General features: G+C 36.7%; 1 protein-coding gene across 13 annotated transcripts in view; it reads right to left on the bottom strand.

Annotated features, from left to right (window-relative positions):
- Positions 1-12,861: 12,861 nt before the first annotated feature.
- Positions 12,862-18,532, bottom strand: part of MIA2 (MIA SH3 domain ER export factor 2) — a 108,660-nt gene continuing 102,989 nt past the window's right edge. For all 13 annotated transcript variants that reach the window (XM_053224398.1, XM_027065624.2, XM_053224397.1 and 10 more), the window contains 3 exons: positions 15,604-15,662; positions 14,502-14,736; positions 12,862-13,428 (listed from right to left, as the gene is read on the bottom strand). In XM_053224398.1, the coding sequence (XP_053080373.1) occupies positions 13,262-13,428; positions 14,502-14,736; positions 15,604-15,662 (461 nt within the window). In that variant the 3' untranslated portion in view covers positions 12,862-13,261. The remainder of the gene's footprint in view (positions 13,429-14,501; positions 14,737-15,603; positions 15,663-18,532) is intronic.

Here is an 18,532-nt window from a genome sequence, read left to right as displayed (position 1 = left end):
CTTGCTCCTGAAATGAGTCAGGTCCAACATCAATTCCATTACCTATTTTTCATTTTTATAAACACAAGTACTAAAACATCTTTTTCCCATAAATAAGGAGATGGGAAGACAAAGAGTTTTTGTTACAGCAGTGGCACTCATTCTTCAAAGTCCTAAAATTTTAAGACCAAAAAAATACAGTGAAATATCATCAAAAATTATTTTAGGGGTGCTTGGCTGGCTCAGTCAGTAAAGCATGTGACTCTTGATGTTAGTGTCATGAGTTCAAGCCCCGCGTTGGACACAAAGCTTACCTTAAAAAAAATTGGGACTGCCTGGGTGGCTTAGTCAGTTAAGTATCCAACTTAGGCTCAGGTCACGATCCCACAGTTTGTGAGTTTGAGCCCTGCCTGCATCAGGCTCTGTGCTGACAGCTCAGAGCCTGGAGCCTGCTTCAGATTCTGTGTCTCCTCTGCCCCTCTCTGGTTCTTGTTCTCTCTCAAAAATTAACATTTAAAAAAAATTTTTTTAACTGAAAAAGAATGTTTTTAATTAAAATTCTTTTAGATAAGTCAATCAGTTGAAAGAAATCATTAGAGTTATTTACTTTCTCAGTACTGACACTAATATTTCAAACAGTCTCTCTAGAGTTTCAAAGGTTTGTACACCTTAGTATGACACATCATAGTGGCATTAGAACCACATTAAAGGTATGTGTTTCTTTTGTAAAATGGGAGAAGAATAACTGCAAAAGGGAGGGTAGGAAAAAGAACCTGCATCTTCTTCATAAATTCATCCTTGGGAAGAACATCTCTGGAAGAGAATACACACTGAAGATAAAATGCTGGCAACTTTCCCAAAAGCATACTACTTGGAAATTCTTTGCATACTCAGAGGGATGTACCCATTTGAAAACTACAGCTCTAGAGAACTACTGCTTATACGACAAAGAAACAAATACTAAGATGCTTATTTCCACATATTTACAATGAAAAATCAGCAGCAACCTAATGTCCATTAATAAGAGAATGAATTTGTTGTGCATATCCAGAGTGGAATACTATACAGCAGTCAAAAAGAACTAACTGGATCTACATTTATTAGTATGGAAGATCTCAAAATAATATTGAGTGAAAAAAACCAACAGCTGAAGGATACATGTAATGATGATATTGATGTACATTTTTTAAAGGCAAGAAAAATAAATCATACATAAACACATTTAACTGGAAAAAAAAACATTCACATCCTCTTTACAAGAGTGCTCACCTCTGGGGCATGAGAGCAAGAATTGGTATGGGCATGAGGGCAACTGCATCTGTGACATTTTTTCTTGAAAGAAAATATATAGTAAATGCTAAGTTTGCTCTATCTAGGTAGTAAGTAAAAGGGAATTCATTATATTATTTTGTTCTTTCTTGTCTGTATTTTTTAAATATTTATAATTGAAAATGTCAGTATGACCCAAATTACCAATAAGTGCATGTTTACTATTGATTTGGCTCATGATCTGGCCAAGTCTAAAATGTGACCAAGGCAAGACAGAATATAGCCTCTCTCTCACTCATGGATGAATGCATCACAGTAAAATGAAAGAGGCTCAAATCTCTACTGAGAGTTTAAAGTCTAGGTTAGGTTGTAAGCAGAATGTTTTAATATGTCACTGCAATCAATATTTCAATTTATAGCACTATTCTCTTTAGAGTAATTCTTATTTAATACAGGCATTAAATAAAACAACTTTAGCTATTTGGAGTATAGCCAAGGATCCAGAAGTACGTATAAAACCCTTGTGGGAAGGGCGCCTGGGTGGCTCAGTCAGTTGAGCAACCAACACTTGATTTTGGCCAAGGTCATGATCTCTGGGTCATGGGATAGAGTCCCACATTAGGCTCTGAGCTGACAGCACAGAGCCTGCTTGGGATTCTCTCTCTCTCTCTCTCTCTCTCTCTCTGCCCCTCCCCCACCATGTGCTCAGCCTCTCTCTCAAAACAACAACAAAAAACAAACAAAAAAACCTTGTGGGAACAAGCTACTACCTGCACTAATGCTTAAAGGCATCCCATCAGAAAAGCCACTTCCACTTCCTTTTAGCTCGCTTATTCTTACTTCCAGAATAATTCTAATAAGACTATTCATCTCATTTCTCAGACCGCAGCAGATGAGATGTGGAGGAAAGGAGTGACTCTGAAAAGGAACAGAAGTTTATACACCTGCAAAGAGAACATAACTAAAGCCATTTTGGAGGAACTTGAAACAGACTCAAATACCCCTGTAATAAGCTTGAAATACATGGCAGTGATAAATATGTCATGACCCTGAACCAATAGGAAAATGTATTATCTTCAGAACATCTGTATAGTAACTTAGTGGAACATTTAGTACATTTCAGGAAGGTTTTCACACAACATAGTTAAAAGTGTGTGTTTAAAAGAATGGACTTTAATCAAAAATATTCATTTAAGTGAAACTTTCTGAGAAAACATTGATTAAATTAGCTAGGAAACAAGATGACATGTGCTGAATAACTGCTGTGTGCCAACCACTGTAATAACCACCTCACTAGAAAGCACTCTACTTAATCCTCACAGCGACCCTGTCGTACATATCACACCTATTTCACATATGAGTAAATGGAGGCAGAAAAAGGTTAAGAATCTTGTCCAAGGTCATAAAACTAGTCGGTGGTAGAGCAATATTTGAACCCAAATAAAACCCCCTATATTATACAACTTCTATTCTAACACTCATAAATAATATAACTATACTGTTATTTGGCAGACAATACAGTTTTTCAACTTAGTTTTTCAAAAACATAGATATTCCATTTTTTGAAGCTCCATATTCTCCATGCCCAGTATTCTTGCTGTATTTCCTGAACTGTGTTAACCACCCTTGGTATATTTCAGCATGTGTGTGCGCATTCACCAACCAATTCTAGTGACTCACAAAGCAACAGAATAATTCATGCAGGAAGTACATGAATTTATTTCTAGCACATATGAAGTGTGGTGTGTATGTGTGAAAAGATCTGAAAATGCAAAGAATAGAATGTGAAAATGTAAACTATAGAATCTATGTGTATAATTTTCTTTTACTCTTATTTTCAATAAGAAACATTATACAATTAATATATGGTTAGCCTACCTACTAGCAAGAGACAAGCAGGATAAAATTTGTCACTACCTTGTAACTGTAATTATTTCTGGAAGCTAAAAACTCTAGTTACTTGGGAATGAATATATATATTATTCAATATATTAAATATTTTATCCAATATATATATTGAATATATAAACACAGTTAATATAATGTTTATAAGGGACCAAAATTATACATTGTTTATATATTGTGTATATGTATATAAAAAATAGATATATAGAATATACAAACATAGCTAAGATAATGTTTGTAAAGGACCAAAATATTGTCTGTTAACTGACTTGAACATGTTTTCTACTAAATTAGTAAAATCAACAGACTATTTTGACATCTTACAATCCAAAGGGTCATCAAATTAACAGATCTAAATTTTTCAGACTAACGTTTTTAGATTAATGTTGTTACAATGTCCATACTACCCAAAGTGATCTATAGATTCAATGCAATTCCTATTCAAAATTCCAATGGCATTTTCCATAGAAATAGAAAAAAATAAATCCTAAAATTTCTATGAAACCACAAAAGACTCCAAATGGCCAAAGGAATCTTGAGAAAGAACAAACCTGGAGGCATCACACTTCCTGACTTCAAACTATATTACCAAGCTATAATAAACAATCAGTAAAGTTTTGGCATACAAACAAACACATATTCCAAAGGAACAAAATAGAGAACCCGGAAATAAACACATCCATATATGGTCAATTAAGTTTCCACAAAGGCACCAAGAATATACAATGGGGAAAAGGCAGTCTCGTCAATAAACATTACCTGGAAAACTGGATACTCACATGCAAACAAGTAAAACCGGACCTCTATCTAATACCATATATAAAAATCAACTCAAAATGGATTAACAACTTGCACATAAACCTGAAATCATAAAACTCCGAGAAGAAAACATAGTTGGGGGTAAGCTCCTTGACACTGGTCATGCAGTATTTTAGATCTGACACCAAGCAAAAGCAATAAAAGTAAAAATAAACAAGTGGAACTACATCAAACTAAACAGCTTATGTATAGCAAGGAAACCATCAACAAAATGAAAAGGCAACTTACGGAACGAAAGAAAATAGTTGTAAACCATGTACCTAAAAAGGGGTTAATATCCAAAATATACAAGGAACTCATACAGCTCAACAGCAAAAAAACAAATAACCCAATTAAGAAATGGGCAGAGAGGGGAGACTGGGTGGCTCAGTCGGTTAAGCATCTGACTTCAGCTCAAGTCACAATCTTGCGGTTCATGAGTTCGAGCCCAGTGTCAGGCTCTGGGCTGATGGCTCATCAGAGCCTGGAGCCTGCTTCCAATTCTGTGTCTCCCTCTCTCTCTGCCCCTCCCCGTTCATGTTCTGTCTCTCTCTGTCTCAAAAATAAATAAACGTTACAAAAAAAAAAAAAAGAAAAGAAATGGGCAGAGAATTGGGACATTTTTTTCCAAAGAAGACATACCAATGACCAACAAGTATATAAAAAGATATACCACATCACTAATCATCATGGAAATGCAAATCAAAACTGCAATGATACCACCTGTTATCTATTATAAAAAACGACAAGAGATAACAAATGCTGGTGAAGATATAGATAATAGGGAACCTTGTACACGTTGGTGGGAATGTAAACTGGTATGGCTACTATGGAAAAATAGCATGAAAGTTCCTCACAAAATTAAAAGCAAAACTACTATATGATCCAGCAATCCCACTTAAGGGTATATACCTAAAGGAAATGAAATCAGTAGCTTCAAGAGATACTTGCACTCCAATGTTCATTGCAGAGCATTATTTACAATAGCCAAGACACTGTAATGTGGAAACTAAGTGTTCATTGATAGATGAATAAATTGTGGCATATGTACAATGGAATATTTTTCAGCTCTAAAAAAGGAAATCTTTCCATTTGCAACAACTTGGATGAACCTGGCGGGCATATGCTAAGTGAAATAAGTGGGAAAACAGAAACAGAGAGTAGAATGATCACTGTCAGGGGTTGGGGGTTGGGGGTTGGGAAAATAGGAAGAGGCTGCTTAAAGGGTATAAACTTTTAGTTGTAAGATGAGTTAAGGCACAACATGGTGAACAGAGTTCATAATACTGTATTTTATAAGTGAAATTTACTAAAAGAGTAGAACTTAAGATTTCTCACACAAGGGCGCCTGGGTGGCTCAGTCAGTTAAGCATCTGATGGGTCATGATCTCATGGTTCAGGAGTTCAAGCCCCCCATCAGGCTCTGCACTGACAGCATGGAGCCTGCTTAGGATTCTCTCTCTCCCTCTGTCTCTCTCTCTGCCCCCCACCCTCAAAATAAATAAACATTAAAAAAAGTTTTAAATCCTCAATTTGTTCTAGCAACCACATCATACTATTGTGCTAGATACATACTATGCTCCGTTAACTTAAAATCCATGCATCCTTGACATAGGAACTACTACCAAAACAATTCCTGAGCTCTGAAAATGATACTTCACACCTATCCTGCACCAATATTTTTTTTACATTTTCCACACAAAGGTGAGTACTATACAGCAAGTTGGAAACCTTAAAAAAAAAAATAGCTTTCTAGAAAAGAGGTGCAAGATTGTTCCCGTGTGTAATAGACCCTATTGTTTCTGCCTGCCCAGCAATCCATACAGAACCCTTCTTCTAACAAAAAATTTATTCCATGTAATGCAGACTGGGATTATCCTGTCCAGCAAAAGGAGAGAGCTCCTGATCCCATCCTCCAACCACCAAACGCTGGTTTGGAAATGAAACTTTACTCCAAGGCAGAAAAGTAAGAGCCATCTCCAGGAACTCTGCTGGAAATTTCAAAATAAAGGCTATCTCTCTTCCTGGGATTTTAAACACTAACTATCGCATCCATATAAATCTAAAGATGCTGCAACTACATGGGCAGATAATATCTCTGGGAATAAAACTAACAGAGAAAAGTGGAGCTAAGAGATTAGAAGAGAAAGACCACATTTTGATGACATAATTTAAGCCACTGGATATAACTGTGAAATTCTCAGTTACACAAACCAGCATTTATTCCATTGATTTTTCTCAAACTCTTCAGTTGCATTTGTCTTACAAGCAAGAAACATAATACAATGTAGTAAGCTTAACTGTTCTTTACAGACAGTTATCAGAGAGCTCCCATATTCCACCAAAAAACACACCATCTCTTTTGTAGCACTCATATCAAATTGTCGAAGTAGCTGCTACTTGGGAAAAAAAAAAATAGGAAGCTTAGTTTGCAAAGGTTATAAGGCTAGATGCTTTTTTAAATAGATTCATAGTAAACCCTGAACCACACCTGAAGCAGAATAAAATCATCAAGTATACTCACAAAATAATTTGTATCATCTTAATCATGTCTACAAACTGTCTGGCTTTAAAAAGAAAAAACTTTTTTTTTTTTTCAACTAACCTGGTTCCAAAGAATGTGATCTCCTTTCCTCTTAACAATCCTCTGTCCCCAGTCCCAAATTCTGGCCCCAGAATATGTTTTAGGAATATATCCCTAAAAAATTATCCTAAATCTAGTGGGGTAAAGATATTATGCAGAAAGATATTAAACTTTCATTATTTAATTCTTTAAAAATTCTAAAAAAAAAAAAAAAAGATTAGGCGTTCAACAAGAAAAAAATAGTCAAGTAAACTATATTCACAAAAAGGAAAGTAAAACAACCATTAAAAATGATTTTACAAAGACTAATAAAAATTATTTCTATTAGATTACAGTTAAGAATATAAAGTTATAGACACACATAATTACAATAATACAAAAGACATGTGAAGGGTAAAAAGACTGAAGGAAGTACAACATAAATGCAAAAAGTGGTTTTGCTTTGCTGGGTGGTGACCTTGGACTTTCTTGTGCTTTTGACCATTTTAACTTTTCTTATAGGACCATGTATTCTACTGAATTTTCTACTGAAATTTTCCACTGAAAAAAATCAGAACGTCAAAGTGGAAGAAAAAGTTATCCAAACAGGACCAAAGGTATTCTTTTCTGAAATGTCCAAGCTTACTGCCTATCAGTCCAAAATAACGAATGCTCAGTTCACTATCTTGAACTCTGACCTACTCCTTTAACTATCCTTGCAGATGGTGACAACAGCAACAATAGAAAACTTAAGCTTCAAGGTAACAGACTAAGTACGTCCATTTACACCACCTGCCCTTCAAGGCCCCACTGAAATAAACACAAAGAAGAGCCAAGAGAAATAGACCCCCATAAAGATGAAAAGAATGAAAGAGGTCACCAACAAATGACGTTTCAAAATTTTCTGGAGGACAAAAGAACAGATGGGATTAGGTTGGGGGATAAAATAGGTCAAGAAAGCTACAGCCTAGAATCTGTTATCAGGGGCTGAGAGTCAGTATGCCTGATAGAGTCTGAAGATGGGCTCAGAGCCAGTTAGTATACTGTGTACACAACTGGGGTATGAGTGTGAAAATAGGGAGATTACTTGAAGATCTGCACAAAGATCACCTAAAAGTTGGTACCACCATTTCCCTGCACAACCCAAGCACAAGGCAGTGAGCCAGGACTGGTCTCCAGCTAAAATACTAGAGAGATACTCCCTAAAGAAATTAAGCCATTTGGAATAAGCAAAACTTCTAGAGTGAATGGCGGTATCCTAGATGAAGGAAGCCCTTCTAATTCTGTTATCTGGAGGACCTACACCCAATTAGCCAGCTCCCTATCAGTCATCCTAAGGAAAAACCTGTCAGTCACAGATTCTGTCTCCACCCCCACCCTCCATCTCCCACCACCTGTCCCAACACACACAAAGATCTCCCAGGAAGAAACCAAACAAGAAAACTATCCTTTGTTGCACAGTATGAGTTATGTATAAGCTAGAATCAGCTAACCAGTTCGTCTTCAAACTCAAGGCTAACCAAGTATATAAGGAGAAAAAGCCCAAGATAAATAAGAAGAATTATTAACCCTAGAGAAAAGAAATAAATCAGAAAAACACTTTTAAGAAACCTCTAATTTACAACAGAGAAACTCAAAAGATTAGATCTTCACAAAAAGGACAGGATCTATGAAAAAAGTAGAAAAGAGAATTTAAAATGTTCTCAAAGAGTAATGATTGCTGAAAACAAAAACTTTTATGTGAAAGATTGGAAAATATACTTGAGAAAATTTTCCAGGAAAAAAAAAAGAGAGAGGGGGAGGGAAAGAGATGAAAAATTTGAGAGAAAAAGTAAAAAAGGAACTTACCAAAAAAAAAAAAAAAAAAATCCCAGAGTTTTGGGACACACACCTTCATAGTTTAAGTGCCTAACCCAATGTGGCAGCCAGGAGTACACCAGTCATATCCCGCCTTCAAGAGAGAAACTGCTGCAAGTATCGTCAGCTGCCGGCCTCTAGCTGCTGCACCTTCAGCATTCACACCAAGATTGGGTTCTCTCTAGGGGTGCTCCCGCCCAGGAACAGAACATGCAAGGGTCCTAGAGCAGAGCCATTCTTACCCAGTGAGGGACTCCTCTAACCAGGCAATCTTTGTCCTGGGGATTGCCATGGGCCCAGCTCGGGCTCTCCTGGAGCCGCACTAGAATCAGAGGCTCTTCCTACACGCCCCTCCTTCCTTCCCTCCTCTCCTCTTCACAGATGTCAATCTGAATCACAATCTGAAAGGTCCTCTCCACCTAATTCTGCACTATCTCCCCTTAATCCTTCACAGGTGTTCTCCTTCAATAAATCTCTTCAATGTCTAATTCCATCTTGGAATCTGCTCAGAGGACCTGGACTAGCCAGAAATGAGTGAAAAAAGTCTCACATGTAGATGCAATCTGTGGTTTTTAGAACACCAAAGATAGGGGCACCTGGGTGGCTCAGTCGGTTGAGTGTCCGACTTCGGCTCAGGTCATGATCTCGCAGTCTGTGAGTTCGAGCCCCATGTCGGGTTCTGTGCTGACAGCTCAGAGCCTGGAGCCTGCTTCGGATTCTGTGTCTCCCTCTCTCTCTCTGTCCCTCGCCCACTCATGCTCTGTCTCTCTCTGTCAAAAATAAACAACAACAAAAAAAACACCAAAGATAAAGAAAAAAACCTAAAAAGTTGTATAAGAAAAAATCAGGTTACCAACAAAGACAACAGAATCAAAAAAAATTTTAAGTTTATTTTTATTTATTTTGAGAGATAGAGGAGCAAGCAGGGAAGGGACAGAGAGAGAGAGAGAAACAGAATAGCAAGCAAACTCTGTGCCTCAAACTCACAAACCGTGAGATCATAACCTGAGCTGAAAGCAAGAGTCGGACGCTTAACTGACTGAACCACCCAGGCGTCCTCAGAATCAAATTTCCTTCAGACCTCTCGGCAGCAACAATGGATGTTAAAAAAAAAGAACAATATATTGATATTAACTGGTACTAAAATGATGTAAAAAGAACAATGTATTCAAAATTCTGACTTAGAATTCTATACCGGTATAAACTAACACCAAAAAAGGGAGTGGAGGGTTGAGATTTTAGGCATGAGGAAGATTCAGATTTCACGTTCCCTACATCCTTTTTAAAGAAATAACTTGAGAGTGAACTCTAGCAAAACACTTAAATTTAAAAAACAAAAACAAAAAACCCCAGCAAGATAGAGGCTCTATGAAACAGAGGAGTAATTCCAAGAAATCAGCAAAAAGGCAGGCTCTGCTCATAGGCCTAGAAATCAGCCTGGTTTGCAACAGGAGGACAAAGGACTCCAAGACTAAAATGTTTAAAAAGAAAACAGGGGCACCTGGATGGCTTAGTCGGTTAGGGTAAGTGTCTGACTTCGGCTCAGGCCATGATCTCATGGTCCATGGGTTTGAGCCCTGAGTCAGGTTCTGTGCTGACAGCTCAGACCCTGGATCCTGCTTCAGATTCTGTGTCTCCCTCTCTCTCTCTCTCTGCCCTTCCCCTGCTCGTGTTCTGTCTCTCTCTCTCTCTCAAAAATAAACATTTAAAAAAAAATTTTTTAATAAAAAGAACATACAAATAGTAAAACACACAACAGAAAAGACATGAAGAATTTTTTAATTAACACATGATAATGGCAAGTAATATGAGGGAGAGAAAAAAAGAAGGGAGAGGACTTGGCTCAAGTATAAAGTTAACCAAAATATGTCATTATTTTAGGCTATTATTGATAAACACAGGAAAAGAGAGTGGGGTAAGAAAAAAATCACTCATTGACCTTGATATTTAAGAATATTCTCTTAAGGGTGACCCAGAAATGATACTGGGATTCACAGAGAAGGAAATGTAAACTTAATACATAATTTGGCCTGATAGTGAACAATATTTAAATAATGATAATGATGTAAATGCTGTTTATTTTGAATTTTAGTTCAACTATGGACCAAGTATAGAAGATGGTTATGCTTGTAGGCATATTATTATTAGCAACCCTGAAAATATAATGTATAGCTAAAAGAAAATAGGATTTTGACCAGAGTTGGGGAAGTGGGGAGAGGAATAAAGGAAAAACTATTAACAAAGGTTTAATTTAAAATTACAAAGGTAACAACAGACAACTTTAACTTGGATAAATATCAAAAATGAAGAGGAAAGGAGAATGGGAATAGCAAGAGTGTGTGGGAGTCCTAATTTTTCATCTCAAGGAATCAATACATGAACTGATAAATGTAATAAATCAAGTTGATAAATCAAGGATCAGAGGCATAAGCATACCTTCTAAAATTCTAAAACCACCAGAATTAAATAGGAAAAAAGAATTAAAAGAGAGCCTAACTAGGAAGTATAATTGGGAAAAAGAAATAAATGGGAGAAAACTTGCTATTCATCCTAAAATACTATTATTTGATTTATCCCCATTTGGTTACAGTTCTTTAATTAAAAAATATTTTAAAGCTAAATATGTTCATTTACTCTGGAACCCCAAAGTATTCTAAACTACTAGGCCCATATCAAGTCTTTCTGTCTTCTACCGTGCTCTCAACTGTTCTCCTTGCCTCCTCTATGATTTTGCTTCTTCACTTTATTGCTGTTCTCTCTCGTGTTTGATTTGCCCTCTCTTCTCTCTTCTCTTCTGTCTTAAGTCAAGATAGTTCTCCTCCATCCTGGTGCAAACAAAAAAGTTCCACTTGAATGGAATGTTCTCCATCACTATTGTTTCTCTTTTTCCTTTGACTTTACAAATTTCCAAGTAGTCTAGGGATGCCTGGGTGGCTCAGTTAAGCGTCTAACTTCGGCTCTCTGTATGATCTCACAGTTCGTGAGTTCAAGCCCTGTGTCTTAGCGCAGAGCCTGCTTCAGATTCTGTGTCTCCCTCTCTCTCTCTGCCACTCCCCTACTTGTGCTTTCTTGTTTAAAAATAATAAATAAGCATTAAAAAAAAGTAATCTATTTCCCCTAAAACCTGACTTTTAAACACTAAGTGTAATGATAGTCTTATAGTCCTCAATCTTCATAATACTTTATCCAAACAATTCATTTCATGAAGCCTTTCTGTTTAGCCCTTTTTCCTAAGGCAAAGGTGAGAATGGAGAGGAAGTAGAAATACCTCACAAGAAGTGTTCCAGAGAACACCTGGGGAAATGCTGGCACAAAGGATTCCAATACAAGTACAGATTGCTTTGTTCAATAACATTTAATCTTTAGAAAACAAATGAACATAAGGGATGAACATAAGCAAAAATAATATAAAAACAGCAGGGGACAAAACATAAGAGACTCTTACATATAGAGAACAGAGGGTTGCTGGAGGGATGGGGGGGGGGGATGGGTAAATAGGCAAGGGGCATTAAGGAAGACACTTGTCAGGATGAGCACTGGGTGTTATACACAGGGGATGAATTACTGGATTCTACTCCTGAAATCATTATTGCACTATATGCAAACTAACTTGGATGTAAATTAAAAAAAAAAAAAAAAAAAGAATATTTAATCTTCTGTGTTTTGGCACTGAAGAAAACTTCCAAGTAAACAACTAAACTAAAATCAACCAGCTTCTCAACATAAGTATTGTAATATTTATTAGCTATACTTATCTTTCCTTTCATAATCATATTAATGTGCACGAAGACTAATAATAGAATACAAACCTGAGTTAAGGAAACATTCAAAAGATATTAAACTGAGTCCCAATACAATATTCCTATAGTGAATTTCAACATTCCCCACTAAAAACAGTAAATATCTTACAAATTAAAAGAAAAGCAAGCCAGAAAGAAAACCGTACAGGATGCTACTGAGTGAACTGTGAACACCCAGTGAACTGAGTGAAGATCCAAATTCTAAAACCTTACCATTAAACAATATCCCAGTTTTCTTTGAAATATAATCAACGTTGAGGCACCTGGGTGGCTCAGTTGGTTAAGCATCAGACGACAGTTCAGGCCATGATTTCACACTTGCCGGGTTCGAGCCCCACGTGGGGCTCTGCGCTGACAGCTCAGCCCCTGGAGCCTGCTTTGGATTGTGTCTCCCTCTCTCTCTGTCCCTCCCCGGCTTGTGCGCACTCTCTCGCTCTCAAAAATAAATAAAACTTTAAAATATATATATAATTAATGCTGACTTTTAAGTGTATTAACCTGTTGCTTTGGTCATTCACGTTCACTTCGAAGAAAGAGTGCACATTCTTGGTAAGATAATCAAATGGGCAAAACCCATATAAAGCACTAGTTTTGAGCCCCAAAGCTATTGGGAAAAGTGAAAAAACTAACTTAGTGAGTCATATTTAGGGAAAAGTAGCTGATTTTATTATTATCAATACCAAACAAGTCTTTAAGTCAATTAAAATTTATTTAATTAAGCATAAAGTTACTTTCACATTTGTCTACAACATAGTAAATACAGTTCTTGGCAAAAAGACACAGTCTTTGGAGTTTAAAACATCCCCAACTGCAAGATTACATATATAAAACTCCCATTATTGTTTATGTGATAGTGAATTCATTAATCAAATTAAAATAATTATACTATCTAGAATAAAATAAAAAGGAAATAATTTACTCATAAGATTCATATTTAAATCATCTTTATTTACAAAATACTATCCTGAGAATTAAAATTCCATTAAGCTTCAATTTGAGCAAAAGTATAATTACTTAAGTAACAGCAGTTACTTAAACTGAAAATGAGAGAGAAGTCAAAATTACTTTTGAAGAGAGACCAAAAATATTGTCAAGTTTCTTGTTGTGGTTCTGGATGTTCAGTAGTAGGCTCATTTGAAGGTGGAATCAACCCTGATGGGAACTCACTTCTACTTTCTGGATGTGGGGGTGGGGGGAAAAATCCAGCTCTTGGGGGAAGATAATGAGGAAAACCTCTCGGTGCATAGACATTTCTCACTGTTCAAAGAGATTGGTAAAAGACATTTTTTAACTTTAAACACCTGTACCGCAGCCCTAATAAGTGATCAGCTTATAACTTACAGTACCTATATTTATATTCAAAAAGTGACACCAGAATAATTATTTGAGCTAACAAATGAATTTTTACAACACTGAGAAAAAAACAGACTCTCTCTCTTCAACTGCGTAGGATTGAAGGGAATATCATTAATTTTAGACAGTTTTAATTTTATGAAAACCTAACATCTTAACATTTTTGAAAAGAACAGAAATGATTTCAAAATATATAAACATTACTTTTAAAAGTTTTTATGTAATGTAATTTTCACCAGACTTAAAATTCAGATCACTAATTTCCAATTCTAATTGGATATTATCCTAAAACATTTAGTTATATCAAAGACTGTCTTGGAATTCCCCGAAATTCACTTTAATTCACCTTAAACTTTAAAATAGAGGAGAAATAAGGTGAGAAATAACCATATCAGGCACATAACAACCTTCTGCCTAGTGTTTGGTAACCATGTGTTTATTCTACAGAAACCTATAGTCCTAAATGGCAATGTATAGATATAAAAGCTAAAAATGATTCCTTTTTTCTTATATGTGACGCTATGAAAAAATTTCAGTGAATTCAACAATTAGTCCAAACACGATAAACATATTTTAGGTTTTAAATAAGTAGGACTACATAGGAACTACTTATGAAAAAGACTTTTAAAAACACTTTAGCCAGTAATTTTAATGTTAAAATATATGTTGTAATTATTTTTACTAATTGATGCAGTAACCAGTTTCTATCAAATAAGATATAAATAATTTTGGTCTTAACATAAGACTGCTACAAAGGCCAATGATTTTCCCAATTACTGAAACACAGAGTAATTCCCGTATCATTAGGATGAATCAAGTTGAGGCCTCATTACAGTCTACTAATAGTTGGCTACCTTCCCAATTTGAAGAATAACAGTATACTTGTGGTGAGAAAACTTAATATATGAATAGGAAATAGAATTATATCTTTGATTTACTCTATAAAACACATATTAAGTTCAAAGAAAAAAACATACCTGCAAATGGAGGATGTGGTGGGCCAGGGAAATCCCTTGGTGGGAAAAAATCTCGGGAAGCTCCATACATGCTCCCTGGAGGAGGTGGAGGAAAAGGAGGACCTCTTCTCATGAAGGGGCCCCTTGTATCCATTGGAAACAATGGACCCCTGACTGGAGCAAGAGGTGGAGGAACAAAGCCAAGGCCAGTTGCTTCACTTTCGGCAGGGAGAGATGAATCAGGCACATTTAAATTCTATAACAAATTGACATACAGCAGTCACTAAAACAACAGCAAAATTTGTAGTAATGTTCCTGAAAACCTTAGGTTTAAAAGAAAGCACCTAGGCACCTCGCCAGAAAGCAGTCTATAACAGTCTTAACAGTCCCCTGAGAAAGATTCAGTTTTCTACATCAGACTGATTTTTGCTATCACAAATATTAACTCAAAAGAAAACAGTTTTAACCAAAACAAAGTAATATTCTGGCTAAAGATAAAACAGAGAGGGTACCTGGATGGCTCAGTCGGTTAAGCATCCAACTTGATTTGGGCTCAGGTCTTGATCTCACAATTTGTGAGATCAAGCCCCACAATGGGCTTGTGCTGACAATGTGGAGCCTGTTTGGTATTCTCTCTCTCCTGTCTCTCTGCCCTTCCCCCTATTCACACGCTCACTCTCTCAAAATAAATAAATAAATAAAACTTGAAAAAAAAGAAAAATAGTTGAAGAGTATCAAAATATACATTCTTTATCAAGCATATACTGAAAAAAAGAAAAGGTGTTTATATTTTCAACATAAAGTGACCAAAAGCAAAAATTGTAAACATAGTAACAAAAATATACTTTAAAACATTGAAATAAAAATCCAAGGGGGAAAAATCCAAATTCTCGTTTAACTTTAGTAAACTAAGACTCTAGTCTGTAAATTGTACTTTTTCACCACAGAGTACAATCCAGAAAAGAAACAGCTATAATGCTATGCAGGAAGTATATATAGTTGTCAAAATGGGAGAAGTAGTTTTGTATCAACAACTATATTGCCAGCTAAATTTCTATTCTAGTAAACCAAGAGACTGGAAAGCTCCTGAATACATGGATAAAATTCCACTTTCAATACTTACACCAAGATCGTCTTTGCTATCATTTCTACTGGATTCCATTTCTGAAGACATTCGCCCATCTAAACATAAAAATTAAACCAATTAAAATACATAACTGTGGGGGGACCTGGGTGGCTCAGTCAGTTAGGCATCTAATTTCAGCTCAGGTCATGATCTCGTGGTCTGTGAGTTCAAGCCCCGTGTCAGGCTCTGTGCTGACAGCTCACAGCCTGCTTCAGATTCTGTGTCTCCCCCTCTCTCTCTGCCCCTCCCCGCCTCATGTTCTGTCTCTCTCTGTCTCTGAAAAATGAATAAACCTTGAAAAAAAATTTTTTAATACATAACTGATCACTCCATTCCTAGAATACCTCCAGATCACAAAGAATTGATATTTCCCCACTCCCCCTGTGAGTACCTAAACCAGCCTGATACCAGCATCCTGCATTAGGGCCACAAGAACAGCTTCAGGACACTGGAAATTTTGGCACATTCAAAGTTCTGCAAAGGCACATGGCAGAGATTTTTGTGGCTTGTTCCTAGGCAACCCTGCTGTAAGAGCATCATAAGGAGATTTCTGGAAGGTAGCATCCCTCTACCTTCTTCCTCCTTTCCTTCCTTTCCTTTCTCCCTCCCTCTCTTCTTCCCTCCTTCCTTTCACTATTTCATTCTACCTTCCTAATTCCTCCATCAAGTAACACAGACTAGCCTTTGAACTTAGCCATTATTTGAAATAAGTGTTCCTGGACTTTGTTATCATCAAGAACTGCTCAGTCTATGAGAAGGTAAATTCAAACAACCCTCTTCTCTGACCACAACTACCTATCCTTGCCTAGCCTACTCATTTAGTTATTCTCACTACACCTGTTCTTGTCACTGAAGCTTCCAGTCCTTTGGTCTAACTCTTCAGTTTCCTCCTCTCCTCATTTTCTTCCCTAATTAACTGGACTTCAAAGTCCATCACTGCATCCAGTCATCAATGTCCTTACCCCACTGGCCATATTTTACATGTGCTTGACAATGTTCCAGCCCTAGATTAATCCAAGTCTCCGATTCCATTCTGCCTATATCTGAGCTATTTACCACTTCTGAGGGTAAAATAAACCATAGATTCGTGCATAGATAGGCTCTACTCCAAGCTGATGGATTTCTAGCCATACTGTCAGCTGCTTAGTGATTAACTTTCTTTCTGTATCTTCCACATCATGTTTCTGCTCAGCATTTTAAACCTCCATTCTCTTCAAACCTACTACACTAAGTACCTTAGAAACTCCCTTAACTTTTTGTAATCAAACAAATAAATGTATCAGCAACTATATTCCTATCATCTTTCCTCCTATTATCATGGAAAAGGATCCTTATAGATGATTTTTGACCCTGATTCTGTGCTCAGAATCCCACCCTTACAGCTTCCTCAGAGATCTTCCTCTCTGTTACCTCCCTCCTCCCTTTCAGCTAAACCCATTCTATTAGCAAGTCTCTCCCAACTACATGAGACAGAAAAATGAGACAGAAAAAGGAAATTCCCCTACAGCTATCCTTCTCTTCTGTAATCAATAACTGTTCTATATATATTGTTTGGAGTGCCTCTCATTTTGTGCTGCTCACACTGCCATCTATTTACAACATCCACTACTCCACTGAAATTACTTTTGTGGAAAATTAAAAGACACTTTAGTCCTCATTTTATATTATTTCTCATCCTTGTTGACTACTCTCTCCCTCTTTAAATCTTCTCAGCCTTCAATTTTTGTAATGGTACCCTTCTTTCTCTCTATCTGTCCTTGCTAGTCACTCTTCAATCTCTTTGGTGGGCTCCACTACCTTAACATCCTTAACATCTTTAAATGGTGGTCTTCTCAGAGTTCTACCTCAGCCCTATTCTTTCATTCTCTTTTGAAAAATCCCATCCATTCCTACAGCTGTAATTTGATATATACTACTAATGATTTCCAGACATGTAATTCAGATCTAGATATTTCCCCTAGGACCGGAAAGCTTGAACTGCCTATTTGAATATTCATACAGGTGTATCACAGGTGTCGCTAATTTTTTAAGTTCAAAATGCAACTTATAATCTTTCTTGTCAAACTTGCTGCTGCTCCTTTTTCAATGAATGGCCCAGATGCCACAGCCAGGAACCTGGGCATCAGCCAAGACTCCTCGTCTCCCCCACAATCCCACATGCTTTCAATCCTAAATCCTCCTAATTCTATTTTATCTAGGTCTGTTCACATCTATCTCTCCCCTCTGTTAAAACACCGCCCTCACCCATGTAGATTCCTGTCACAGTCTCCTAAAAAGCTACCCTGCCTCCAATCTTGACTGCTCCCTCCAATCCATTCACATAATACAACGACAGTAATTTCTCTAAAATACAGATCTGATGATGTTGTCATTTTTAAATCCTTTAATATGTTCCATTACCCTATGAATATGGTCCAAATTTTTACCAGCTTTGCAAAGCCCTAAGAACTCTACGCACTGCTTAACCTTTTTACTACTTGTTTCAGTATTCCCTGACTCACACTGCGTGTGGCAGCCATAATTTATTAGGACGTCTTAACTCTTAATAGCATCCTTAAAGATGCTATTCTCTTCTCCTAGAACATGATTGCCATTATTTTGATCCAACTAATTCTGGACCTTTAATTCTCAGCTTAAATGTACTCCAGGAAAATTCTAACTATCCCACACTCGAAACACCAATACCTCATCTTGGTAAGTGCCCCATATGGTCCCATAGCATTTTGTATTCATTACTTTGTTACTGTGTAGTGTAACTGCATATAGGTCTTTACTAGACCTCAAGTTATAAGGAATGCTGAGCTCTATTCACCACTGAAATACAGCAACTACCATAACACCTGTCAAATGGTAAGCTTTCTATAGACATTTAGTGCATCAAAAGTTAGATCCACTACCATCTCATTTCAATAATGGATAGGGATCA

The sequence above is a fragment of the Acinonyx jubatus genome, chromosome B3 (assembly GCF_027475565.1).
Source record: "Acinonyx jubatus isolate Ajub_Pintada_27869175 chromosome B3, VMU_Ajub_asm_v1.0, whole genome shotgun sequence".
Classification (NCBI taxonomy): Eukaryota; Metazoa; Chordata; class Mammalia; order Carnivora; family Felidae; genus Acinonyx; species Acinonyx jubatus.
This window is presented reverse-complemented; position numbering and strand designations above follow the sequence as displayed.